General features: G+C 42.6%; 1 protein-coding gene across 2 annotated transcripts; it reads right to left on the bottom strand.

Annotated features, from left to right (window-relative positions):
- Positions 1 to 1,115: 1,115 nt before the first annotated feature.
- Positions 1,116 to 26,074, bottom strand: Lpl (lipoprotein lipase). Of its 2 annotated transcripts, none has more exons than XM_028789058.1 (10): positions 25,789 to 26,074; positions 18,965 to 19,125; positions 14,911 to 15,090; positions 12,696 to 12,807; positions 11,522 to 11,755; positions 10,591 to 10,833; positions 7,921 to 8,041; positions 6,243 to 6,425; positions 5,069 to 5,170; positions 1,116 to 3,123 (listed from the first exon to the last, which is right to left on the bottom strand). In XM_028789058.1, coding segments are annotated over exons 1-10 (1,425 nt in total). In that variant the 5' UTR covers positions 25,877 to 26,074; the 3' UTR covers positions 1,116 to 3,122. The 2 variants fall into 2 exon arrangements, with proteins under 2 accessions (XP_028644891.1, XP_028644890.1); XM_028789057.1 differs by having other exon boundaries at positions 5,078 to 5,170.
- Between the last annotated feature and the right edge of the window lie 1,177 nt (positions 26,075 to 27,251).

Here is a 27,251-nt window from a genome sequence, read left to right as displayed (position 1 = left end):
TTGGCTATTGTCTACTCCAACCCCTTGAGAGTGTCCTACTTTACTCTGTAATAAATTCTATGTTCTATATTAACAAGAAAAGAAAGGAAGGGAAAGAAAATATTGAAAATTAACCCCACAGTGCTGACAACTCAGTACAGGAATAACTAACCTTCAAAGCATAACTTTACCTGATGCTTTCAAAATATGGACTTGTGAACGTTTGACTTATAAGGAGCAAATTATCAATATAGAGCAAACTATGTATCTTTCATTTACGGCTGCATAGCCCCCAAATGTAACAAGGTGAAAACATTTCACACAGTCCCTGTGTGCTAAGAATCAAGAAGTGCTGGGATGGATCAGGTCCTCACCTAAGGTTGTAACTAAGCTGTTGGTCACCAGCTTCTGCTCTTGGAGCTTGACTGGATGTGAGGGAGCTAGCTCAACTTACTCATATGCCCAGAGTTCCAGTTCTGGGCTTTGAGTGGTCTGAGCGCCAGTGCTCCAGTGCTGCATGGTCCTCTCTAGAGTTTTACTCATGTAAATTCCTCCAGGTAAGTGCTCCAAGGCAGAGTCAACATGAAAGAGGGACCCCAATGGAAGGTGAAGTCCTCAGTAACCTGATTTTAGAACAAGATGCCATAACTTATTCAGTATGGTCTTGGCCACATAGATCTGTGAGCGAGAGACTACACATACTTGGGTATTTATACCAAGCAAGGATCAGCAGTCATTGAAGCAACTCTGGAAACTGATTCCTGCCCTGTTCCCTTTGTTCTGTGTATCTGAATATATGTTTAGTCTCCAGATGGGGGCATCTAGAGTAGTGTGAGAATAAAAGAAGATGGGAAATGTGATGAACTTGTTGGTACCCAGAGTGTAGCACTAGCTTATGGGGGCAGAGGGAGTCTGGGCATATGCACTGTCACAGAGCACAGGAGTTGAGATTACATTGATTCATTTGGTTTTTTAGATGATCAGGCCCACATCTAATGGGAAACTTACATTACTTCTGTGTTTTAGCCAGTACAGTGGCTGCTCAGTCAAAATTTGCTGTCTGAATCTGGCTTAAAAACAAATCTAACTTCCCTAGACTTTAGAAAGACTAAATGATACAAAATGATGACTTAGTATCATGATAAAATGTTCTCAGTTTTATTGAAAGCAGATTCCATTTCTTCACACAGGTGAGTTTCTTTTCTTCTTTCAAAAGCCTATTTTGTTGTACTGTTTCATCAGAGTGAGTTGGCTCAGTGAGACAGACAATCACGGATGGAGATGGACACAGAGTTAGCACCACAAATCTACACTGCAGATAGCCACAACAGCCTTTCCAGGGTTTACAAGCTTTCTTACACACCCACACATTATTTACAGCCAATAAATAAAATTTAAAGCCAAAGCATCATTGAGATATGTATGCATGTATGTATATACTGCAATGAATTAGCAATAATGGCGATGCCGGTGACAAATTATACATCATTTTATTGTTAGACTTGACTCTCAGCCTGATGAAATCAGTCCCTTTTGTCCTATATGACACAGGCACAACTAACTTTCTCCTATCAAGGGCTAACATTCCAGCATATCCGGAACTACTTCTCTGACATATTTCAATATATCCCTTGACTCTTTTCCTTTCTGAATCACGTTGAATGATGAGTATTCTTGCGGGGCTTTGCATGTGGGGTGGTGTTCAGATACCCACACATTTCACAGTTTCTGTTCCCGGCAATAGCCTCTGAGATAGAAGTTTTTTTTTTATCATTTTATATTACTGTATAGTAAAAGCAATCTGAAAATATGAGATCTCATTCATAAATAATTGTTCATTATTGATTTTTTTTTTTTTACTTAAAACGAAACAGTGGCAATATGCCTGATACTTCCTATGGCTTCTGCAATTGAGGATTCCTCTCTGCACACAACAGTTTACAAGCATTGTTATGCACGTCTCCTAGTAATTTCAACTTTTATGTGATTTAAAAAAAAATGGTGCTTTGTACTTTGCACAGTGCAGAGTTTGATCTTGATCACATCTAAACTAGAAATTAATGTGACATGTTAGAAGTGTGACAGAGGCATGGCGGAGGTGAGTCTCAAAGGAAATACTATTGGGTATTGAATGTGTTCAATTGGAGGAAAACGAGTAAGAAAAATCTGATAATAAAATTATGGTTATGAAGCACCCAGCACTCAGGAAGCTAAGGCCGACTGGCTGAGAGTTTGAGGCAAGCCTGAAGTACATAGTTTAGTTTTAGGTCAGGCTTGGTTCCAGAGAGGGACAAGTGGGACTTTTTCTCAAGAAAGCAAAAGAGAGAAGTACAGTCAACCTAGGCATTATTTTCTTCCAGCTCAATTTATATGTCACCTGAACTACAAGCTCAGTTTCAACATCTATCCAAAGAACAATGCTAGAATATATCACGCGTTTGTAAAAGCTGGAGGGATTGAGCCATACGAATTCAAGTCTATTAAAAATTACTCCATCTGGATTGTGTATGTCTGTTGACTTGTACTTTGTCATAGTGGGACTAAGAGTCAGGACTTCATGAGCCATGTCTTCCACTGCTTTTGCCAAGTCCACATGTCCCTGGTTACCTTATTTTTTGGTGGGGACGGGCTATATCCCAATGATAAAAGAACTAGTTACAAAGGCCAAGAGTTTTGATGGCAAAAGAAATGGATCTGACTAATGTCACAAAAAACATTGACTAGATTGGACTTTGGGAAAACTTTGAAAAGGTCTCAATTTAAAACCTCAGAGTTCTAATGAAAATAAGAGGCTCTTACTAATTTTAGACCATGACCAAATGGGTCACATGAAAGAGTCTTATATGGTTGGGAACAAAGGATTCCTTCTTAAGGGATACAAGATGGCATGTTTTTGTCCTGCTGGCTGTCTTCTGATGTTGGAAGACCTGCTATCAGCTATTAGATTCCTCATCTTGTGTTAGCCACCTTTTAATATTTGAGACTGTCTTCTATTTAACTAACAAGATAGAGCTGGGATTAATATTCAAGAAAACCCACTTTCAAACACCCAAAAAAGGGTATTTTTTTAAATAAAATTTACTTCGTTTTCTTCAGTCTTCAAAGAACTCAGACGCTTTCTTCTCTTATTGGTTTGTCCAGTGTCTGAAGGAAAACAGAAGAAAGGTTCTTTAATCATCTGCTTTGTCTTTTACAAATCTGTTCCCACCCAGCACTGTCATGATGAAGCAGGGTCCAAGTGACCATTCAGAACAGAGCTTGTGTGGTGCAGATAACAGATCTTGAAAAGTAGTAGCTTGCTGGGGCAGTAGACACTCTGGATGCACATATAGATAGGCCCCTATCTCAGCATCATCTTCAGAAGACCAAGTCCCGTGATGACAAAAGTCACAAAGGTTTCCTATGCTCTAAACATATTGAAGTCTGCTTCATTCTTTCTTTGTGAGCCTTCTGAGAGGTTAACAGGGGACCTTAGACTGAGAACCTGTGAGTTGAAAACCCCTGAAGAGCATTGTCTGATTCATAATGACCTTCTAAATGTAGAGTACAGTTCAAGAAATGGCTTCCTATGTATCTGTTGTTTAGAAATCCAATGATCAGACCATAGACACATCATTAGACCTTCACAGATAGTTTCTTAGAAACAGAATTACCTGAGTACTTCATAAGTAATTGTAAGTATTTCTTCAATTTTTGGGTTTATACTTATTAAAGAAGTCTTTATTTTTATATTCTCATATCTACTTAGAGTTGCAAATGGGTGTGGGGGAAGGTAGATGTATATAAGTATGTTCGTGTGCATATCTAAATTTTTATTCTGGAGTCCCCTGCTTCAAAGAGGAGGTAAGTATGAAGTTGGCTTGGATCTATGATTCCTAAAAGGCAAAGTGCTTATGGCTTAGTGGAGATTTCTTCCCTCAGTTAAGAGTCATTTGCCAGTTTAATACTGGTTAGCTATTCTCCATGGCAAGTTCCTCATGGGCATTCACAGTGATGTTTGAGATCCATGCTATAATCCTGTTTGTGATTCGAAAACATACAAATGTCATGTATGTATAGTGACAAAGGTTATAAATACAATTATTAATCACATGTCAAATGTTACTGGTAAGGCCTTACTGGTTTTACTTTGCTTTTGTCTGATTTTCCTCATCTCTCCATGGTGAGCACATATACAGTATATTTAAGTAGTCATTTTAAATGAGGTGCTCATAAGAGGTCTTTAATATTCTTTTTCTGAAGAGGCTAACTTTATCTGGTACTTCTATTTATAATAATCTGGAAAACAGGCTAAAGCAAAAGCAAATGCTTTTCCTATTGCTCGGTGGCTCTGAGACTCTGGGACCAGCCTCTGTCATTGTTTCTGTACCACTGCTTTTGTGGCACTATCTAATATCTCCCTTTAATAGGTATAACCTATTAGCACTTGGGGTCTGGCAGGGGAGAGAAGGGGAGGGATAAAAACAGCTCATCCTGAGAGTTTGGGAGAGGAGACGGGAGGTCACATGCTTGGTTTCCACTTAGCATTGACGTGCTGGAAAGATTCTGCTGCCAGCTGCCATGGGGATTAGCCCCAGAGGTCATGTAGGACGAGCCAGCAGTTGTTTTGAGATAGGAGAACAGTTTCCTGGACTCTTACTCCATTTTGTCCCCATATTTGGTGTTTTGACACAGTTTAGGTCTCCCTTGTGGTCCTATGTCCTGGAATCTGTGGCTATTGGAGAAAAGAGGTGACTGTGTGGCTACAGCTGATAAGAGACGCTGGGCTGAACCCACGGCCACCGTGGTCCCTGCTCTTCAGATAGCATCTATGTAGCTAACAGACTTGCAGTAGTGGGAAAGTCAGAAATGAGGACTTGTGGGTAATTCAAGAAATAAAAGTTAACTTGTGTGTCTGGGATGAAGGTTAGCACAGTGCAAAAGGAAATGCAGCATTAAAGGGTTAAAAAAGGGAAAAAAAAGCAAGTGAGCGTAAGATAAGAAAGAAGGGCTGAATGAGACGCCCTAAGATATCGAGCACAAGAGCAGCAGGGTGAGGAGCTGGGCCACTTCAGGAAGATGCTTGAGAGCTGTGGTTCAAGGTGCTCACCAGCCAGACCTCTTCAGAGACTTGTCGTGGCATTTCACAAACACCGCAGGGTCCTTTCCCTTCTGCAGATGAGACACTTTCTCCCTAGAACAGAAGATGACCCTGTGGGAGAAAGCAGATGTGAACATGCCACACAGGACAATAAAAACAACTGGGTCAAGACCAGTTACATCCTATGTCGTCCCAGGAGTTAACTGTGGTGTGTGGTGATAGTCCCAATAGGTAAGGGTGCCATTCAGATCACGTCTCACTCAGGAGGTCTGACCAATAGTGGAGCTACAGAACCACCTCTTAGTATTGCTACAGGAGAATTAGGGAGTCAGCCTTCAGCTGCTTTGGGAACAAAGGCTATGTAGAATTTTTCTATCCATAGCATTTCTTAAAAGTTTTTGTCTAAAAGTAAATGACTAATAATAATGACAATAATAATAATATAATAATAGTGAATTTCTCAATTCTACTTTAAAGAGTTGTCCCTATCGATGATATGGTCAAAAATCCCTTGACAAGCGTGTAAACATTTCAATTCTATGGGGACTCTTTGTGCAAATTATTTGTTCTATATTTTGTAACGATTTTGTGCTTGCAAGAAATAGTCTTAGATGAATGCATAGATTGCCTTCTTCTGATCCCAGCTCTCGTTCCAAATAATCGTGACCAGTTCAGGGCTTCCATGTTCCTTACTTGAAATACAGAAATATTACAGGTTGAGCATCTCCAATCCCAAAAATCTAAATTCCCAGATGTTCCAAAACTTCAGTCATTTTGAATACTAAAATGATGGCACATGTGGGAAGTTTCACACCAGGACCCGAGATGATGGATGCTAATTAAAATGCACAGTCACTAAAAAGGTTCAAATTACCTTCAGGCTGTGTGTATAAGAGGACTGTGAAATACATATCTTTTATATACCTCACGATATTTGTGCAACTATTCTAAGATTTAAAAAAAAAAAAAGTCCAAACATTCCCATTCCCAAGTATGCAAGTGTGATTGGTACTCAACAAGTTCCTCTGTGTGGCTGTGAAAGAATATTCCCGAATCATTTCTGGAATAATTGACTAGACCTCACAGGATTGAAAAGGAGAGTTTCTAACATTCCACCTGGTCCCCTCCTAGGCACTGACAGAAACCCGTGCGAAACAGGTGGGAGACCATTCAGCTCCATTACTTTTTCTGAGTCTCTCCGGCTTTCACTCGGATCTTCTCGATGACGAAGCCGGGGCTGCTCCACCAGTCGGACCAGCTGAAGTAGGAGTCGCTCTTCCACCTCAGCTTCATCATCAGCAGTTCTCCGATGTCCACCTCCGTGTAAATCAAGAAGGAGTAGGTCTTATTTGTGGCGACCTCGGGCCTGAGTGAAAATTCCACAGAGTTGGTTACTTCTGGAAAGCTGCCTTTTCTCCTCCCTAAATCTAAACAGCTTTACTGTTTGGATGATATTTTAAAAATGCAAAACACGTTCAAGATGAATGTCAGCAGCATTTTGCTGCTTAAGATCCTGCACCCCCTTTTCCTCCTAACCCTATAAACCAGTACAGTTCTTAAGGGAAAAAGGCCATTAGACAGTGTGCAATTCCTGTATTCCTTTTTAATTTCTCCATGTGTTCCCTTGACTATATGTTCATCATGCTTACCCAGTCTTCAAGAACTCTAACTTTTAGAAGCTGTATTGACTTTATTGACATGATGAACCGTAACCCACATGACTGTCAATGTTAATTAGCACTCAGTTTGTGGTATATATCCCATGATAACAGGTATGCCACACTTAAATGTTTAAAAAACATTCCATTGAGTACTTCTTCAGGAAACATTGTAAAAGAAACCTATTCCTTGTAACCATAGCTATGGAAAATTATTTCCTTGTTCTCTTCCTTGCATGGAAAGTTCTTGCAACCAGTGATAGAACCAGAAGAGGTGTGTTCTGCTCAGTCACTTCATAGGCCCTGTGCATTTTAAAACATGTGTTCATTTAGGAATTATTGAAAGGTATTATGACATTTTCTCTAATCAAAACTGAAGAATACTTTGCCATGTGCATTTTAATTATGCTATTTCATCTATCTATCTATCTATCTATCTATCTATCTATCTATCTATCTATCTGTACATGTTAGTAAACTGACTTCTTGTTACAATTTTTTTTTCTTGGTGATACTAGGACCACATCCAAATGATAGGTAAGTGCTCTGCACCCCAGCCACATTCCCACTTCATAATGTTAACTCTTTTTGGGGGAACTTATCTACTTAATCATTGCTTCTTAAAAAAAAAAAAGACCTGAAATGTTGGAGGAAAATACAAAGTATAGGGTAAACAAATATAAAAGATATTAGAAAGCAGTGTTTTCTCATACAAAATGGTACAAGATCTCCATTTTTTTTTTTTTTTTTTTTTTGGTTTTTCGAGACAGGGTCTCTCTGTGTAGCCCTGGCTGTCCTGGAACTCACTCTGTAGACCAGGCTGGCCTCGAACTCAGAAATCCACCTGCCTCTGCCTCCCAAGTGCTGGGATTAAAGGCGTGTACCACCACTGCTCAGCCAAGATCTCCATTTTTGAATTCCAATTTCTTTTTCTTCTTTTGGTGTTTTGAAACAGGGGCTTTTTACATAGACCAGGCTGGCCTTGAACTCACAGAGATCTACCTATCTATGCCTCCTAAGTGTTGGAATTTTAAGGCTTTGACCTACCATACCCAGCTAAATTCTAATTTCTTTAAACTAGAATTTATTTTTCCACAGGGAGGTCAGGAGTAGTATGCACTTCTGTTTCCCAGGTCAAGGGCTCTGGCAAGGAGCAAGGCTGTGACCTAGCCACTGTTTGGAGACAGGCCCAGAGATACTCACAGGGTGAAGGGAATGTTCTCACTCTCAGCCACTGTGCCATACAGAGAAATCTCGAAGGCCTGGTTGTGTTGCCTGTCATTCTCAGTTCCAGAAAAGTGAATCTTGACTTGGTAATGGAATACTGTTGGGGAGGACGTTGGAACATGGCATGTTAGTTTTCAAGGAAGCATTGTAGTCCCCAAATGATCAAGCAGTTCAGAATCATAGAACATGTCTTATGAGCACCCAAACAAGAAGTGCACATATTGCACCATCAAAATGGCTTGGAAACAGTGTCTGTTGAAACTAGTGCAGACCTTACATGCATTTCAGTGTGGCTATAGTGCACAGGAGAAACCCAAGTTGTATTGGAATTGCCAACCTGGAAGAGACTACCAAACACACCCAGAAAGCTCTTGTGACCTCCACTTACCTTGGCCACCTTACATTTCTACATCTGTGCCAAACATATTTGGTAATTGTTACTGCGTTAATGTTACTGTGTGTGACCTTGTTTCTTCCCATTTCCTGGGTACATTGTACCACCCCCATCCCTTCTCATTCTGTTCCTCCACCATCCACACAGTGAAGGATGTGGCACATGCAATACAGTGAATTACTGTGAACCACCAGAAAAGCCCTGAGGTCTGTCTTACAAAGAGGTTCCAAATTGCCCTGACTGAGGAAATCCACTAGGAAGCAGGAACTTGAACTTCTGTATCTCTTCCCTGTTCTTCCCCCATTTATCCACCAAAACCCTGAGTCTGAACACAGTGACTGTGGCCAAGATCATTCTGATGCTTATCTTCTGCAACCCAAGATTCCTATGCATATTTTTATTATACTGCTATCTATTAAATTCAATTTCTCTTATGCTGAGATCCAGCTTCCTTAATGCTAATGGCAAAGAGTGTATCAAAACTGTATTTGGATATTTATTTTCCTAAAAACCATTTCAGTGTATTTTGTTGCGGCTTCTTGTGTTAATCTGTATTAAGTCTAGCTATTTGTTTTAAGTGATGTTGTGCATCTGTGCGTGCCTGCGATCCCTGCTGGCCTCAAACTCACTGTGTAGTTGAAGATGACCATGAACTCCTGACCTTCCGCCTATACCTCCCAAGAGCTATATATTGCAGCCATGCACAACTATGCCAACCTCACAGCTCATTTTATAATGGAAGTAAATGGGTAGGTAAGCAAAACCAGAAAAAACAAACAAACAAACAAACAAACTCAACCAAATCCCACGATTATTCAAATGTAAAGGTAAATCATCTTGTCTCTTAAGGCAGTGCTGTAGGTCACTGCAGGAGAGGCTGGTGTTAGGGATTGTCTATGTGTCTCTAGGAAGTCCAGACAGAAGCCTGGGTGACCCTGTGTAAGCATCCCCCTGTTTTTAGAGTATGGTCTCTTCCGTACCACACACCTGGTTCTAGAGTTAGAGAAAATGAGAGTTCCCTCACAGCCTTCAAGCTTTCTTTGAATGCCATATGCTCCAATATCTGGGCCACCTGGCATACTACAGAAAGACATATTTTCTCTGGGGAAGGTATTGAATACGTGTCCTTCCTTCAGACTTCAACCAGGACTCTGCCAAAAGGCAATTTGTCCAAAATCAGTCTTTGACACCAGATGTATCTTACAATAAATACATCCTTCTTTCTTCAGATACGTCTTTTGGTCTTGCTCTAAGCAAGAGCCCAAGCTTTAAGTTCAAGTTTGAAGTGAGTTCATGGCCAGGTGGACATATAACCTGGCACTTTTGCTTCTCTAATGTTCTGGCTAGTTTTATGCCAACTTGACACAAGCTGCAGCCATCTGAGAGGAGGAAACCCAATTGATAAAATGCTTCCATAAGATCAGTCTGCAGGCAAGTCTGTGGAGCATTTTCTTAGTTACTGATTATTGAGGGAGGACCCAGACCATTGTGGGTGGTGCCACCTCTGGGCTGGTGGTCCTGGGTTCTACAAGAAAGCAGGCTGAGTAAGCCATAAAGTTAAGCCGTTAAACAGTACGCCTCCATGGCCTCTGGATCAGCTCCTGTCTCCAGGTTCCTGTCCTGCTTGAGTTCCAGCCCTAACTTCCTCTGACGAAAAAGAGTGATGTGGAAGTGTGAGCAGAGTAAACACTATGCTCTCCAAGTTTCTTTGGTCATGGTATTTCATCACAGCAATAGTAACCCCGACTAAGAAACCCGGAATATTTGAATATTGGTGGTTCTTGACTTCATGTAAAGCAAATTTTCAAAGTGACAAATGTTCTACGAAGTTCCAGAAAGTAATTTAGCCTTTGTGGGCTATGCAGTCTTTGTCTCAGTTACTTGAGCCTGCCTTTGTGGCAGTGTTAGATAATATGGAAATGAATGTATCTGACCATGTTCTAATAAAACTTTATTTACAAAAGCAAGTAATAGACTGAATTGGGTCAAAGGGCTAGAATTTATAGTCTCAAAGTGATAGTTTCAAATTAGCTCTCTCCCGGTAGTAATGGCTGGTCACTGGAGTCTTGCTGGTGTGGGAATCAAGAGCTAGATGAAGTGGACTAGTGGAAACCTTTTTGTATTAACAGAGGCACACGTGAGGCTTCAGGACTTAGTAACATCACTTCATTATCTATTCTAATAGACAGACTTGGCCCATAACAGGGATGGCACTAACCAATCCTGCCCCCTTGCCACAGCTTCCGGCTTACCTTTGTAGGGCATCTGAGAGCGGGTCTTCAGGTACATCTTGCTGCTTCTCTTGGCTCTGACCTTGTTGATCTCGTAGCCCACATTGTTACAGCGATTCTTTCTGCAACTCAGGCAGAGCCCTTTCTCAAAGGCCTCCTTGGAGTTGCATCTGTAAGCCTTGCTGGGGTTTTCTTCATTCAGCAGGGAGTCAATGAAGAGATGAATGGAGCGCTCATGAGAGCACTTCACTAGCTGGTCCACATCTGGGCAAAGAGACATGGGAAACTGCAGTTCTCCAGAAATTGCTTTGCACAAGTGCCAGATTCTGCTTTAGAATGTGTTCTTAGTGGCAGCTGTTCACCTCCCTCCATAATTCTCAAGTTGACCATCAAAAGTTGACAAGAACTTTTGACCCTTGTCATTTCATATTTATGAATGTTTATGAAAGCCATAATAGACAACACCTGAGAGAGAAGTTGATTCCTCCAGCTTAACACAAACTTCCCTCTATTGAAACTGTCTACCACTTCTAGGTGCTCTTATAAGCACAGTTCTAGAAACCACACCATAAAGGGGATAATTATTAAATTAGTATTTGAGAGGTCAGAGGACAAACGTGGTCCTTGCCTTCTTTCTACCTTGTCCAACATAAGATCTCTTCTTTGTAACCAGACAAGCTGGCCTGCAAGCTTTTAGGGAGTCTCTTATCCACCTCACTGTGTGACTGTTGGGATTACAGACCAACATTGGTCTATCTGGCTTTTATGTGGGTTCTGTGATCTAGATTTAGGTCCTTACACATGCATGGCAAGTGCTTTACCCAGGGAGCCACCTTCCCTCCCCACAAGTGTGTATACTGAAACCACGTTCTGTAGAGATAAGAAACAGGATATAAGGTCATTGAGACATAAGCCTCAACACGCACATTTAAATGACTTGTAGTTTACTCACCCCCAAGTCCCTTCTCTGCAATCACACGAATGGCTTCTCCAATGTTGCATCCTGGCTGGAAAGTTCCTCCATTGGGATAAATGTCAACATGCCCTACTGGTTTCTGGATCCCAATACTTCGGCCAGGTGACCCCCTGGTAAATGTGTGTAAGACATCTACGAAATCCGCGTCATCAGGAGAAAGGCGACTGGGGGCTTCTGCATACTCAAAGTTAGGCCCAGCTGGATCCAAGCCTTGGGAAAGAAAGGAGTCCCAGGTATTTTTAAAGTCTGCAGTAAGTTCAATCCTCACATCACCATCTGCTCTTCTGAGTGTAACTGGAAGTCTTTAAATTTCTATCATCTGATTGTCTTCACAGTTGGATCTTCCAGTGACTAAGAGTCAAAAAAGTAGGCCTAGCTCTTCTAAAATGGAATCTCACTCACTCACTCTCTTGCTCTCTCTCATTCTCTCTCACCCTCCGAGGCTAGCCTCTAAATCTGGATTATCCTGAGTAAAATTCCACAGATTACAGATGTATACCAATGAAGCAGACATATTTGAGTTTCCCGACCCTCCACCTTTCTCCAGATACTCCTGTTTGTTACTAGATGTCTGTAAACACACACCATAGCTGCCAATGGCTTTGAACTTGCTGCCTTCACATTCCAAGTATTAGTATTACAAACATGCACCATCAGCCCTAACGTGCATCTCTTCACCTGGCCAGTCTACAGAGATGTTTCACACCCAATGGCCTGATGTCCTCCTGTAGGTTATTTCTGAATCTGAGGACCTTTAACACTGATCAATTCCTTTCTCCCTCTCTCTACACCAAATCATTTGTAGCCACTTCCTAGACGACTGTCTTATTCCAAAGTTCTCTACAATCAGTCCTTGTCAGTCTCCCGGGTGCTATGTGAGAGGGAGACATCTGTGGAACAGAGGAAGGTGAGAAAGAACTCTCTCAGAGGAACGTTGGGGTCTCTGTGCTTAGTGCTCTTGCCTACTCCTGTGCCACAGCCAGTAGGAGGAAAGCAGGAGCTCAGACAAGAGATGATGACTTGTGGGCACAAGCCCCCAACACCATGCACGTGAGTAGCTAGCGGAAGCAGCTCAGATTCTCTTTCAGAATGATGGTCCCATGGCTTCTTGTGATAAATGAGCAAAACAGAACAACAAAATGCCCCTTACCAGTAATTCTATTGACCTTCTTGTTGGTCAGACTTCCTGCCACCCCAGCAGCGTGGGCTCCAAGGCTGTACCCTAAGAGGTGGACATTGTCCAGAGGGTAGTTAAACTCTTCCTGGGGGACAATAAATGAAAAGCGTCTTGGTATGTGGTCAAACATCAACACTAAAAGTAGTAAAAATGAAAGTGAAAATGTCAGCTTTTAAAAATTGGCCCTACTGTAAATGAATTTTAGTGATTTCTTATTATAGCTAAAAGAAACAAATACTCTGTGATGTTGAGATTTTTTTCTGTAACTACAGCTCAAAGCTAGGAAACATCTAAATCTGTAAATATATATATATATATATATACATATATATATATATATATATATGCAATATATATATTATTTATAGTATGTAAATATATACTACATAGTAGATGCATATATATATATACTATTTAAGTGTATATATAAACTTTTGCACTTTATCTGCTTGTTCAAATATCCTGTATCTTGTTATTCCTTGAAGGTAGCCAAGCCATGACTAAAGCAGACAAAAGGAAATGGGAAGAGATCACAGGCACATATGGCTAAGCTTTCTGCATCAACAGGTGTGGTGGTTTGGACGAGAATGGCCCCCATAGGCTCATGTATTTAAACGCTTGGTCCTCAGTAGGTGGAACTGTTTGGGAAGCATTAGGAGGTGTGGCCTTGTTGGAGGAGGTGTGTCACTGGGGGTAGGTTTGGAGGATTCAAAAGCCCACACCATTCCCAGAGTCTCTAACGGCCTGGTGGCTGTACCTGGAGATGGGAGCACCATGCTTGCCTGCTGCCATGCTCCCTGCCATGATGGTCAAGTAGTCTAACCCCCTGAAAACCCTGGACCCAAAATTAAATGCTTTGTTTTCTAAGTTGGCTTGGACATGATGTTTTATCACATAAATAGAAAACTAAGACTACATGTAAGAAGCCCAGGGTCCAGGGAAGTGATCTGGTTCTTCCAAGTTCATTTGTGTGACTAACAAAAAAGCCAAGAAAAGAACTTTTGTTTTTTGATGGTCAATCCAATAAACATAGCACAGCTTTTTGCATCAGATTCCCTGGTTGAAATAACTTGGTCTTATGAGAGTTCTAGCTTACATTGTGATAAGAATGACTAGATTATAAAGCCAATAAATCATCCTGCACTGCCACATCCTTTGATATTTCAGTGTATAAATCTTTAGCTATTTAGCTCAAAAACAAACAAACAAACAAACAAACAAACAAACACTGTCAAACAAACAAAGCTTCAAGGTTAACTCCAAGAGTGTCGTCCCCAAGAGAAGAAAGTGGGTAAAAATCTGTAGGCAACTCCAACTCTGGATCCTTACTTATTTCATGTCCTATATGTCCCCCAACTCTCTTTCTGCCTCAGTTCTTCTCTGCCCCAAACCAGGAGGGTGACTATATGGATCTAAACTACTCTAAGAGCCAAACAATACTGTTAACTACTTTGTTAGAGGTTGATATTCTAACAAGAGTCAAACAGGATACAAATACACGTGCCAGCCAGCTGAAGGAAAAAGAGATGGCTGAACATGTCATCTTCCCTCTGTCCTAAAAAGCAGGGCTTTTGTTTATGCTACCTACTTGGTTTTTCATTCCAGCAGATTTCTTCACTAAGATGTCAAAGGACAGGTCAGGGCAGGATGATTTATTGGCTCTATAATTTTGTCATTCTTACCTGTGGTGGTTTGAATATGCTTTGCCCAGGGAGTGGCACTATTAGGAAGTATAGCCTTGTTGGAGTAGGTGTGGGCTTGTTGGAGGAAGTGTGTCACTGTGGGGGTGGGCAAAGAGAGCTTCCTTCTAGCTGCCTGAGGATGCCAATCTCCTTTTGACTGCTTTAGGATCAAGATGTAGAACTCCTGGCTTTAGCATCATGTCTGCCTCCATGCTGTCAAGTTTTCTGCCATAATAATGGACTGAATCTCAGAAACTGTAAGCCAGCTCCAACTAAATGTTGTCCTCTATAAGAGTTGCCTTGGTCATGGTGTCTCTTCATAGCAATGAAACCCAAACTAAGACACAGCCACAATGTAAAAACGCTCTTGTGAAAATTTGAAATGCTCCAGAAAACACCTTAGATCTTAGAGAGAAGCCAATAAGATAAAACAAAAATCAGCCATGTGTCTAGCTCTAACCAAGAGTTTTATCCTACACCCAGAAGGCTCCTTCTTCCAGTCTTACCTCCATCCAGTTGATGAACCTGGCCACATCATTTCCCACCAGCTTGGTGTAGCCAGCTGACACAGGATAATGCTGCTGGGCCCGATACAGCCAGTCTACTACAATGACATTGGAGTCAGGTTCTCTCTTGTACAGGGCGGCCACAAGTTTGGGCACCCAACTCTCATACATTCCTGTCACCTGAAAAGGACAATATAGGATTTCTTCTGACTATAATTCACTACAAATATGTCAAGCATCTATATGAAATGAAAAATACAAACTTGCATGGAAGCCCCTTGGCTCAGGCTGAACACTCAAGCCTCAAGGGGAACTCTGATTCTTTCCTATTCCTGTCCCCTTCCAGGACAAGTGTGAACATACCAGGGAGAGTGCTGGCTTCAGGAACATCTGACTAGAGATTATCTTGCTTTTAAAAGTTGTTTTACCAATTAGTAAGACTTCAACAGTTTACACTATTTTAAAAAAAAGATCAGAGTCAATGCATTAAACATTTATAGCCAAATTATACACTTTCAGAAAAGAAATGTTGTTTAATTACTTTTAATTAAGTTAGGAAATGTTCCCCAGAAGAGTCAATTTAAAGGCCAGGCCTGCTGGACATGTCTATAATTTTGGCAACTCTGGAGAGTAACGGAAGGGTCAGGTTCATGACCTGCCTCAGTTACAGAAGGATTTTAAGATCAGCCTTGGGGATCTCAGGGAGGTATCTCAAAAACAAAAGTGGAAAGAGGGCCGGGGCCATTGAACATTGGCAAAGTGTTTGGCTTGCATGTGCAGAAGGAGCCCAAGGCTGAACATTCAAAAACTGCATAATAAGAAAAAGGAAGATATTTTTTAAGAGATACAAATGCACTACTTATAAAGAACGGCTTGCACAATGCAAACCATTTGTTAAGGTTGTTAGGGTCAGGTCACATTGCAGCCACAGTAAAGGACTGTTTGTTGAACTTAGAGCACTTTGGCAAATGTGTTTAAGTCAGTTTTTAATGGAGACCTGCAAAAACCAACAGAGCAAATGGACCCTTGGACACCCAAATCTACTGACTCCATCTGGAGTTTTACACTTAAATGGTAAGTTCTTTTAGACTCCTGTTTTATGGTTCTACGTTCATTAGACTAAAATACTGAAACATGAACTTCGCTTCACTCCCTGCACTGGACAAACCGTACAACTTTTCACCTAGTTTCTGTGCCCTGTGTTGGGGCAAGGCCAGCCCGAGAGATATGGATTGTAGTTCTACCTCTCCTGTTAATCAGTTCTGTAAACTAACTTCAGCCTTCCTGGGACACCTGTAACAGAAAGCTGGCTCAGAGTAGCCCAAAGCTTCCACATACATTTCCACTTGTGACCAGTCTGGTTCCTGATCTCCTTGTGGGTCAGCTCTGCAACTATTTTAAGCACGAAGAGAAACCAAAGAACCGATACAAAGCTTAAGTCAGCCCACCAAAAGGCCAGTTAGCCTCTTTGAATATGTCTCAGCCAGGATACTTCAAGTTGGGGCTTGAGACGTGTCTTTCAAGGAACAAACTGAACACATGTAAACTGTCCATTAGACTGCTGGTCCTAACCACCTCCCTTCCTGACCACTACACTGAGTCCCTTTTGCAGCTCCTGTAAAAGATCAATTTCTTTAGAACATAATGCTAACTGCACTGATTTCATCCCAGCTACCAGTGAAAACCAGCAAGCGCAAAGCTCCAGTGGGAGTGGGCAGTTCTCCTGACATGACAGAAGAGTATCCTGACTTCCCTGAGTCTGTGTCCTTGAGTGACCTGGAAGCTTATCTCTGATAAGCTGTTTGTTCTAGCTTCTGTTGTACTTTTTTCTATATCAGTGTTTCCAAGTTAGGCAGTCTGGAAAAGAGCAGGTGACCAACTTACCTGCACTGTTGGGTACTTGGATTAACTCAATTGCACCTTGTCTAACCCTTCCCTTTTTTTGATTCAATATAAACAAAAGAAACAAAAGGAGTTGAGGGAGCTGTGCACTGTCCTCTACTCAGAAAAGGTCGTGTTTTCTAGATTTCTTTTCCTACAAGTCTGCGTCAGACAAGCCTCGGAACCAGAGCCCACTCTGCTGCCTGTAGCAGGTGTTTTGACTGAACCCAACCCTCGTTTGCTCAGATAAGCCAGGATCAGCTGGCTTTACGGTTCCAGACAAGGCAAGCCTGTGTGATAGGGAAACAGCCAGTGTGACCAGCAACCTCGCCTGAGGCTAGCACTCAAAACACCAATATGTGATGCGGTCTGCGGAGCACAGGTGTGTTCTGTGATGCAGAAGGACCGGGGCAGCATCTGGCACTATGTCTACACACTTCGTTAGTCATGCTGTCTTAATAAGAGAACTCACTCTCTAGACCAGGCTGGCCTCGAACTCAGAAATCCGCCTGCTTCTGCCTCCCAAGTGCTGGGATTAAAGCCGTGCACCACCACTGCCTGGCTCCGCTGCAACTTTCTACAGCACCAAATTCTTTCAGGGGTCTGACTGAGATGCATGAGTTGAGACTTGCAGGTGCTTGCCATGCTTAAACTTCTTGGGAAGAATTAAGAGCCATACTATGTACATCCAAACTGTCTCCAAACACCTCAGATATAAAGATATTTCACATAACTTATAGTTTATGCTAGGGACTTAGACTTTTATGCTGTATACCATACTGGGTTCAGTCTAGTAAAGGATATTTTAAAAACAAAACTATCTGTATGGATCTTGCTGTTGACATATACATAGAAATTATAAATGATTACAGTAACAAAATCACTTCGGTGTGTGGGAAGAGATATCTGTATTGGATGTATATTGCTTTTACCTAATTCTTCTCCTTGGAATTCAGTATATTGCTATATATCAGTATATAGCATTCAAAAGCTGCATCCAAACAGGAAGATGGTGAATCTTTAACCACCTATCTTATATAAATCATTTTTAATATATAATACAACCTGCTCACTAGAAACTGAAAATTATAAAAGTACGTTGAAATATTCATATAACAGGACCATGGAAAGCAACTACTTAGCATGTTTGGGAGGGGCTGTTTATGAATATTTTAAATAAGTAGCTTTAACCACAGCTTGTACTTTTGTTCCTCCCCTTTTTTTGTGTGTGCGTGTGTCTGGGTGGGTACATTTGGGACAGCCTGAAGTATTGCTCCTCAGGAGCTGGCCATCTTGCTTTTTGAGATGGGAATCTGGATCAGAAATTCACCAAGTAGCTTGGCTGGCTGGCCAGTGAGTTCCACAGTTCTCTCTGTCTGTGTCTCCCTGGGATTATAAGGCTATGTCCCAGTGTCCTGCTATTTATTTATTTATTTATTTATTTATTTATTTATTTATTTATTAAGTGGGGAATAGAACTTAGGTCCTATGCTTTCAAGACAAACCACTTTATAGCCTGAACTACCTCCTTAAGAACGTTCTCCAGCCTTCTTCCATGACAGTTCTCTGATAAACTCCCTTAAGTTTGTATGTGGGGCAAATTGGAAGCAGAGGGGCCTTAGTGAAGTCTAGATGACACCCTCTGCTTTACTCTAGGTTAGTAAAGTGAGGCCTGAACATGACAAATGATTTGATCCCATTGCAGGGCTGGAGAACAGCCAAGAAGCACCGGACCAGAGCAGCTCTTCTTCTCTGGCCTCCTTAATCTCACAGATGACCCTTAGGAAAGAGCCTTTGGTGAACGTATAAATGTATGAATGAATGAATGAACAAATCTTTTCCTGGTTCTTGGGTAGCTCATCCTGTGTGTATGAAGATCATGCCAGGTTTCCACTGGCTTCCCGAAATGGTAACATGTCTTTATCTAGTGTTGAGTGGAACATGCTTTTTTCACCTCCATACATGACCCAAGGCACTGTGTTGAAACAAAGGTAGGCACCAGCCCGGGGAAGAATCAATGAACTTGGAACTATTGGGGCTGCCATGAACCAAGGTTGCCTCTATCCAAGTTTAGAAGGAAGCTGTCAGAGAGCAGACAGCTACAGATGGTGGGTTTCCAATAGCTGGGATCTGATTGACCCTAACCTACTCTTGGCTCCAGAATTACTCTTACCGTCCATCCATGGATCACCACGAAGGTCTTGCTGCTGTGGTTGAAGTGACAGTTAGACACAGAGTCTGCTAGTCCAGGAATGAGATGACAAGTGTCCTCAGCTGTATCTTCAGGGGTTCTTAGGGCAAATTTACTTTCGATGTCTGCAAAATCTCTTCCCACTACAGGAAAGGAAATTGGAGGGATTATTTGGTTTTACTCAGCACTGACAGGTTTTCGATTCACGTGCAGCCAATGCCAACAGCACCCTTGATTTTTCTAAAGCAGGTTTTCAAAAAGAAATATGGGTCTGTGCAAGCGTGAGGACCCATGTCCAGAAAACCAGGACCCACACAAATGCCAGGTGGGTGTGGTGACCTGCCTGAAATTGAAGCCTCACAAGGCAGAGGTGGGATCTTCTGAGAGAGCGGTAGTAGCTGCCATATTGGTGAGCTTTGGGTTTGATTCTAAGACCCTGCCTCAAAGAATAAGGTGAAAGACTGATCAAGAAAGACAGCCTCCATCAGCTTCAGGCCTACATATGCGCATGTACACATGTGTACCTGTACACATGCGAACATCACACACTACTGTATACAGGAGCACATAAAAATATTTTTAAAAGAAAAAAAGAATGTGAGTTGCAAGAGAATGCCTGATGTCCCACTGATGGACGGAGATGACCTTAACTGTGACTTAAGCAATCTGACTGCCAGCCCTAGCTCTCAGTCCCTGTCCAGTTAGGGAGTATGTGGGTGTGCACTTAATTCACACAAGTGGACTAGTATGTAGAAATTCCATAATTTCATCATGTCTCAAGTGACTTGGCTAAGATGGGACAGACAGGGCGGACTAGCACCCAGGACTTCTGGTTCAAGTTCAAAGTTTATGCTCCTGGAGAACACTGCACATAGATCTCATGTGGCATGGTTCCTGTTATGTTCCACTTTCTTTAAATATGATTATTATATTCATCTAAAATTTTCCTATGAGAACATGATCAGACTCATTTGAAGGAAGGACTACTCCCACCTCCCCCGATTATCAGGGTTTTAAAAGAAGGAAAGTTGGGAAACATTTACTATTCTAACTGCAACATGTCTTGTCTCAAGCCATTTTGAGAGAGTGGAGGTTTCAAAGATACCATGATGTGTGTAAACCACAGTCAATACATTCTCCAGGTAGCTCTCTTGTTCCTTTTGTCCTTAGAATATTTCACACGAAGTCAGACCTTTAAAATTATGGCAAATTCTTAGCTAGGTGGTGGTGGTGCATGCCTTTAATCCCAGCACTTGGAAGTACCTGGAGACAGGAAGGTTTCTGTGAGTTTGAGGCCAGCCTGGTCTACACAGTGAGGTTCATGACATCCAGGGTTTCACAGAGAAACCATGTCTCAAAAAACCAAAATAAATAAATAACAGTAAATCTGGCTGTAGAAAAAGCTTGTTTCCTTTCTTCACACTAAGTCTTGAACTGAATAAGGAGAGAAGATAAACCTAGAGTATGCAACTATTGACATATGTCTAAATGCTGATAAATCTTTCCTTCTCAGGAAACAGACCACAGGACAATTATTTAATTCTTGGTCAAATTATAGACACAGCCTATTTACTATTATTACGATCATACTATAATTATTATTACTATCATATTACTATTTAATATATATTAAATAAACTTTATAAATATATTAACTTTATATATAAATATATTTATATATACATATAAAGTTGGAATGTTTCCCTTTTAAATTTTTCAGAAAATGAACAATTGAGATAATTAAGACACTACTCATGTCTCAATATAAATATATTCCTTTTTTATAGCTAAAAATTGAGACCTCTAATTTACTGACATTGCAAAAGTCAAGACAAGAAAGACAGTAAGAAGGATTTACTAAAAGTGAAATTGCAATTGGCTCCTCGTGCAGTTTTCTGAAGGCTGGCAAGCTTGTCCTTCTTAAGGATTACGTTTAGATGCTTTGGTTAGTGTCTGAGGGATTCATTATAAGCAGCGATTCAGTCTCTACTACCTACAACACAAGAGATATGTCTTAATAATTACAGTTGCTAGAGATAAATGAGTTTCACAATAGTTGCTAAGGACTCTACATGCGTTTATCCAACTCAGAGACTATGTTAAACTCCTGGTCTTTAAAGCTCTTCCTGATGCGCGGAGTTTATCCTGCCGCCAGGAGTCCGTGCAGTCCCGATCTGAGCTGATGAGTCAGCCATTCTTCCTCCTTCTAAACCAGAAAACACTGCTAACCTCACGAGCTGACAAAACAACAACAACAACAACAAAAACAAAAAAACAACAACAAAAACAAAACAAAACAAAACAAATTACGCGCCATTAACTTAATTAACCTGAGGCCAGCCTGGTCTACAGAGTGAGTTCCAGAACAGCCCCGGCTATAAGAGAAACCCTGTCTCAAAAAACCACAAAAAAGAAAAGAAAAGAAAACAAAACAAAACAAAAAAAACCTTAATTAATCTGATTCTGCCCAACAAGTTATTTTATTTTAGAAAGTGTTTTACAAAATATGAAAGTAAATTAGCCTCTCTCCACCTCTAATAGTTCATTCTCCTTTCTGACAGTCTACACACACACACACACACACACACACACGCACACACATGCACACACACTCACACATACACACACATGCACACTCACACACACACTCACATACACACTCACACACACACTCTCACACACCCTCTCTCACACCCTCACACACACTCACACACACACTCACACACACTCACATACACACTCACACACACTCACATACACACTCACACAACACTCTCACACACCCTCTCTCAAACACACACTCAAACACACACTCACACATACACACTCACTCTCTCTCACACACACACCTTCTCTAGCACATGTGTGGAGGTTGGACTCAGTTCTCTCCTGCCACCCTGTGGGATCTGGGGATAAAACTCTGGTCGTCTGGCTTTCATACAGCCATAATCTGCTAAGCCATCTAGCCAGCCTGATTATGAGTCTTCTTCAACCAGAGGCAAGTGAAGGATCCAGAAGACAAGCTCCCTTACTGTCCACTTTTGCACTGCTGCGTCAGAAGACTACCTTCAACAGCTCCAGAAATGCTGCTCTCTTGTGGCCTTTTTTACCCGAGAATTTGGCAAGTTAGTGGTCCTGCTGATTTTGAAATGGCCATGGGTATTCTCTGAACTTATTAAGGCTGACTTTGTATGTTTCCATGAAAAAATATCCAGTTTAATGTGGAGATCCATATCCAGGGCTCAGGTTGGATGCTATACAACCAGCGTGTCTACTGGACCCACTGCTGGATGAGAAAAGAGACAGGAATTCATCCACCATCACAGAGATATATTTGCACAAGGAAAGTTTCATTTTAGTTTTAATGGGAAGTTTTTGTGTGTGCATGTGTGTGTATGTGTGGTGTGTGTGCACGAGAATGTGTGTGTGTGTGAAGTTTTCATATTAAAATGGTGTTGTCTAATGAGCTAGGCAATAGTTTTAATTTTGTGTTAGCTATGAAGTCACAGATATTTCTGCTGCTTAGTCTATACAGGAGGAATTTTCATATTGCTAATTAGTGTTTGCTGCCCTTTAAGATTGTCTCAGTATCCTAAAGATTTCTCAACCTCTGTGGTCCCTGAAGCAGCAACTGATAAGAGCATGTAGAGTCAGGTAAGAAGATGAACCCCAGGCATGCTTCCATAAGTAGATTTCATCATCGAGGTACACTCTGGGTTGCCCGCTGGAATGTCAGGTGAGCTTGACTAATCTGAGGTGACTGTTGCTAAGGAAACTAGGAAATGTATCAGTGACTCTGCATTCATTCAACTGTGCTGCCTTTCGCAATTTTCCTAGGAAAATTAAGTCCATGTTGGAGAAAGGAAGGGTGGAGGACAAGAGGGAGGAAAGAAGGAAGAGGAGGAGAACACTGAAGAAGTGAGGGAGATGAGAAGGAATGAAGGAGAGAGGCAGAGGTATGTCCTTCAAAGGCTTCTATCCTGAATTTTACCCTGACAACTGTGACCACCCAGATAGGTCCTCATTACACACTGGGGTGATGTGTTTATGTAGGCAAATCAGAAGGTAATGTGTTCCCTTTACTGTGTAATCTTTATTCCTATTTTTCCAAAAAGACAGCTCAAGTGCAGTGTATAACAAAGGAACGAAATTTATCCTGATATGGGTAATAGTCACAGAGATGAAACGAGGCTTAGTCAAATCACCATAGAGAGGGCAGGGTTAGAGAGAGAAGATGGTACTGCTGTCAGAAAAGTAGCAGCACTGAAGTAACAGGTGACACTGAAGACAAGATGAATGCCATCAATGAAGGAGCACCAGGTGTCTGAAGACTCAGAAGAACTCTGTCACCATCACAATATGGTTCTCTCAGAAGAGCCACACACGTCATAATGCAGCCTTGGTGATGATAATGTGGAAACAGGCTTTGGTCAGAGGAAAAGAAGACAGGACCCTTTGGGTTGTTTTCATCAACTCGACTGGACAATCTGACAGAATAGAAACAGTCAGCTGAGTCTAGCAGTCTCCTCTGCAGTGCTGCAGTAAAGGGAGGCTGTGCTAAAAATACACTCTGTCAAAGGCACCGAACATCTCCCCACTGCGACTCTTCCCCCACTTGTCTCCCCACACCTTTCAATGCCGCTATTAATCAATCACTCCCTTGACAAGCTCTTTCCAACGTCATCTCCCAGTTATTTAACTCCGATATTGACCTGCACGTGAGCACTGTGGCTGAAGAACGAGCCTCTATGCTCCCTCTCTTCTCTTAGCTCTCTGCTTTCCTGCCTGGGACCAGGAGACGCTCCAGGGGCTCTGGGAAGAAGCCCAGGGCAATGCCTCTCAAACTCACACACTGTTCGTGGAAAAAAAAAAAATCAAGAGTGAACAAGGAAACTGGGAGCCCAGAGGGGAGCTGGGATCACTCCAAGCTGTGCCTTTCTCACCCACAGTCTTACCCCTGGGTGAATTCATTTGTGGGACAAAGGGCTAGGCCTGCTGTGGTAGAAGCAACCTCCCCACCCCCCTGTAAATGGTGTGTAGAGAGAACTTCGGAAAGATGATAAGAGGAAATGGTTTCACATTGCTTGGGAATAATATTCCCCAAATGCATTTTATTGATAGGAAAATCAGGTGTTGGCTAAAATCCAAAATTATTATGTAATTACTTAGGTGTCCCTTTAAATCGAGGTGTAAGGGAGGGGCCCCAGGGCACTTTGAGTCTTGCCAACTTTCCTAATGTTAGAGCTCATGCAGCTAAACCCAGAAGGGTGACACTAAGTAGCTGAGAAGCTGGGGCCAGAGCTTCCAAAGGAACCTTTAGCAAAACCTAAAAATGTGGACGACTTTTCTATGGGAGTTTACGGTAAAAGTCGTGTTATACTGTGGTGTCCTTTCTGAAATGTGAATTGAAAGCTTGCTCCTATTTTCTTAACCAGAGTTGCAAACTATGTAGAAAGACAACCTGCCACTGGAAAGGCAGAATCTCTCTAGTAGCCTCAAAATACCCGAGATTCTTATCTTTCACGCAGTTCTTCTGCCTGGATGGATTCTTTTCTTTGATAACAAGACATTTACAACTATACGCAGAAATAAAAGCGAGCTTTTAGACACAGCCATAGACTCCACTAAGACTGGAATTAGGCTGCGGACGTGCCACCTTAGAGCACCTCCGGGGGACACCACCCTCATGGCGATTCCACCAGCAGCAACACAAGGAAACTCCAGCCTTCTTTTATGACTAGGTTCAGTCACATTTTGAGTCTGTGTTCTGTTAGCTCAATCAAGGTTCAAGTTACAAGGCTTCTCAACTGTGGGCAGGTCTCGACTTCAAGACTATAAAACAACTTGATATTGACCCCAGTCATCTTCTCTAGACAGAGAGCAGGCAGAGCCGTGGAGGTGACCGCTTTGGGGACCATAGTGGTGAAAGCGACCTCCTTTCGGCTCTAGAAAATCCCATGTGCTCTCTCAGCTAGCTGAGTCCCTCTCTCAGGGTGAGCCTCTCTCCTAGGACAGCAAGGATAGGACACAGTGCTGAACTGGCAACCTCCAAGCCAGTCTCCAGTCTGCTGGTGGTTGAGCCTTATTTTCTGCAGTGTAGGCTCTTTGCTGAGCTTTCTTGGGTACTGAGCTAAGCTGAGCGCATGGAACGCTTGCAGGACGCTGGTTCCCAGGACTCCGCGCCACGCGTTCCCCGGCACCATCGCGCACTCCCACTCTCACAGAGGCTCACAGCCCCGCGCCGAGAGCGACAGTGCCGGGTGCAGTTGGGAAGCACACACAACGCGTCCTCCCACCCGCACCCTCGATGGGGGCACACTCGATTCACCCTTCCCGCTTCCAGAGGGGTCTGACCCGCGATCCCAGCAAAGTTAGGGTCACCTTGGCCGGCGTGCCTTGCATTCAGCACACCCACTCCCTATAGGGAGGTTACCATCGGTCACTACAGCTTCCCAAGACCTCTGCGTCTCCCCACCGCCGCCAATCCCACGCGCCACACCCCCCGCCCCCGCGGTTCCCTGCGATGGCTGGCGGCAGGAGAGAGCAGGGGACGGAGCGGGAACTCGGGAGAAAGAGAAGGAGAAAAAAGCGGGAACCCGGAATCGCCGCAGCGTGATGGGAGACAGAGTCTCTCCTTTCTCCTCCTGGATTCCACTCCAGCCGCCCTTCCCGGGAATCTCTTTGGCTACTGCGCCTGGGAGTCCCAGTGCAAGTCCTTTCCAACTTTCTCCCTCCCATCTTCAGATGGAGAAAAAGTGGCCCGGCCAGGGTCCGCAGGTGGAGGGGAGTTGGCGCGGAAAACGTACCGTCTGCTGCGGCCACCCCTCCACGGAAAGCGGTCAAACTCTGGAGCCAAACTCCCAGGGCCACCAGGAGCAGGGCTTTGCTCTCCATCTCTCGGAGCGCCCTTCTGCTTTGCGGCTGGAACTGCGCGGTGCGGGCAGTCGGGCGGGCGTTGCAAAGGGTTGAGCCGGAGGCGCCAGAGGACTGGAGCGCGGTGGAGCGCCGCAGGGCAAGTCAACCTTTAAAGGGGAGGGCAGAACTGCTACAAGGGGCAGAATTCCTCGGAGGAGGAGGAGGAGGAGGAGGAGGAGGAATCGAGTCTGACACTGTTTCCACTGCACAGCTGTTTAAGTGACTGGAAATATGCAAATAAGCCTCATCACCTATTGGCTATAAAATCATAAGTTGGGGGGAGGACTCTAAATTCACTTCCAAATATTTGAGCAAATTGTAACGAGGCTCAACTGTGCCAGCGAGAAGAAGGGGAAAGGGCAGGAGGAAAAGCTTGCTTGTTTTGGGCTCCAGTTTGCCTACCCGGAGGAACCTGCTCCCTAGAGACCCCTGTAGAGGCAGGGAAGAAGAGTTTAGACTGATTTATGTTTAGTCTATGGTCAGTTTTCTGAGGGGAAGAAGTTTTGCTCTTAAACAGCGTGTGCCCAACACTTTGACCCCCCGCCCTTTTGATAAATCTTTGTTAAACTTGAGAGATCCTTTCAAACGTACCCCCCCCAACACATGCCCAGGTCCCCACGTGCCAAAGGGACCTTAGGATACATATTGCTCAGTGCCTGGTGCCTACACGATCTGCTTTTTATCATTGGCAATATGGATCTCCTTCTGCGAGAGAAGAAAAGACCCACGTGCTTTAACTAGTTTCTAATTTTTGCCTTATGTAAATTGTACTCGATCCTTTAATTCAGCAAGAAACTCAAGAATAATATCTATTTTTCAGAGGCAGAAAGTCGTGGCCAAATATTGTAAGCTATCCTGGATTTTCAGTGGGAGATATCATGCCAGATGACCATTCCAAACCTACAGAGACAGTGCATAGATTAGTGACAGTCCAGGGTGAGGGGATATGGGCACTGGGAGTGTGGAAACAGGGTGAGGAGCATGATAGAAATATTCCAAATTCCTTTATGGTTCATTGTACAACTATGTAGATGCATTAATATTAATTCACTCTGCAAGGGTGAATACTGAGCTTTTGCAAAGTGGATTAGTACATGTTTGTAGAAAAACAAGAAAAATAAATCACATCATATGCCATGCTCATCCACAAGTATCTTCATAAATGAAGAGGGTGGTAATTAGCTAGAGAAAACAATAAACATTAAATTCCCCACCTTAATGTGAGAAACCACCTCAAAAAATTCAATTCTCTTTACTGATACCAATATTTTTAATATAGTCCTCTCTCTCTCTCTCCCTCTTCCTCTCTCTCTCTCTCTCTCTCTCTCTCTCTCTCTCTCTCTCTCTCTCTCTC

The sequence above is a fragment of the Grammomys surdaster genome, unplaced genomic scaffold, assembly GCF_004785775.1.
Source record: "Grammomys surdaster isolate TR1022 unplaced genomic scaffold, NIH_TR_1.0 125780, whole genome shotgun sequence".
Classification (NCBI taxonomy): Eukaryota; Metazoa; Chordata; class Mammalia; order Rodentia; family Muridae; genus Grammomys; species Grammomys surdaster.
The sequence above is the reverse complement of the archived record's forward strand: the minus strand, read 5'-3'. Positions and strand labels throughout refer to the sequence as shown.

Excerpts from the sequence above, each read along its gene's own strand:
- Lpl (XM_028789057.1), bottom strand. The coding sequence starts at position 25,876 with ATGGAGAGCAAAGCCCTGCTCCTGGTGGCCCTGGGAGTTTGGCTCCAG. Across the intron at positions 12,808-14,910 it reads GGTTCATCAACTGGATGGAG|GAAGAGTTTAACTACCCTCT; the intron begins GTAAGACTGGAA and ends ATTGTCCCCCAG. Across the intron at positions 10,834-11,521 it reads TGCAGAGAAGGGACTTGGGG|ATGTGGACCAGCTAGTGAAG; the intron begins GTGAGTAAACTA and ends CTCTTTGCCCAG.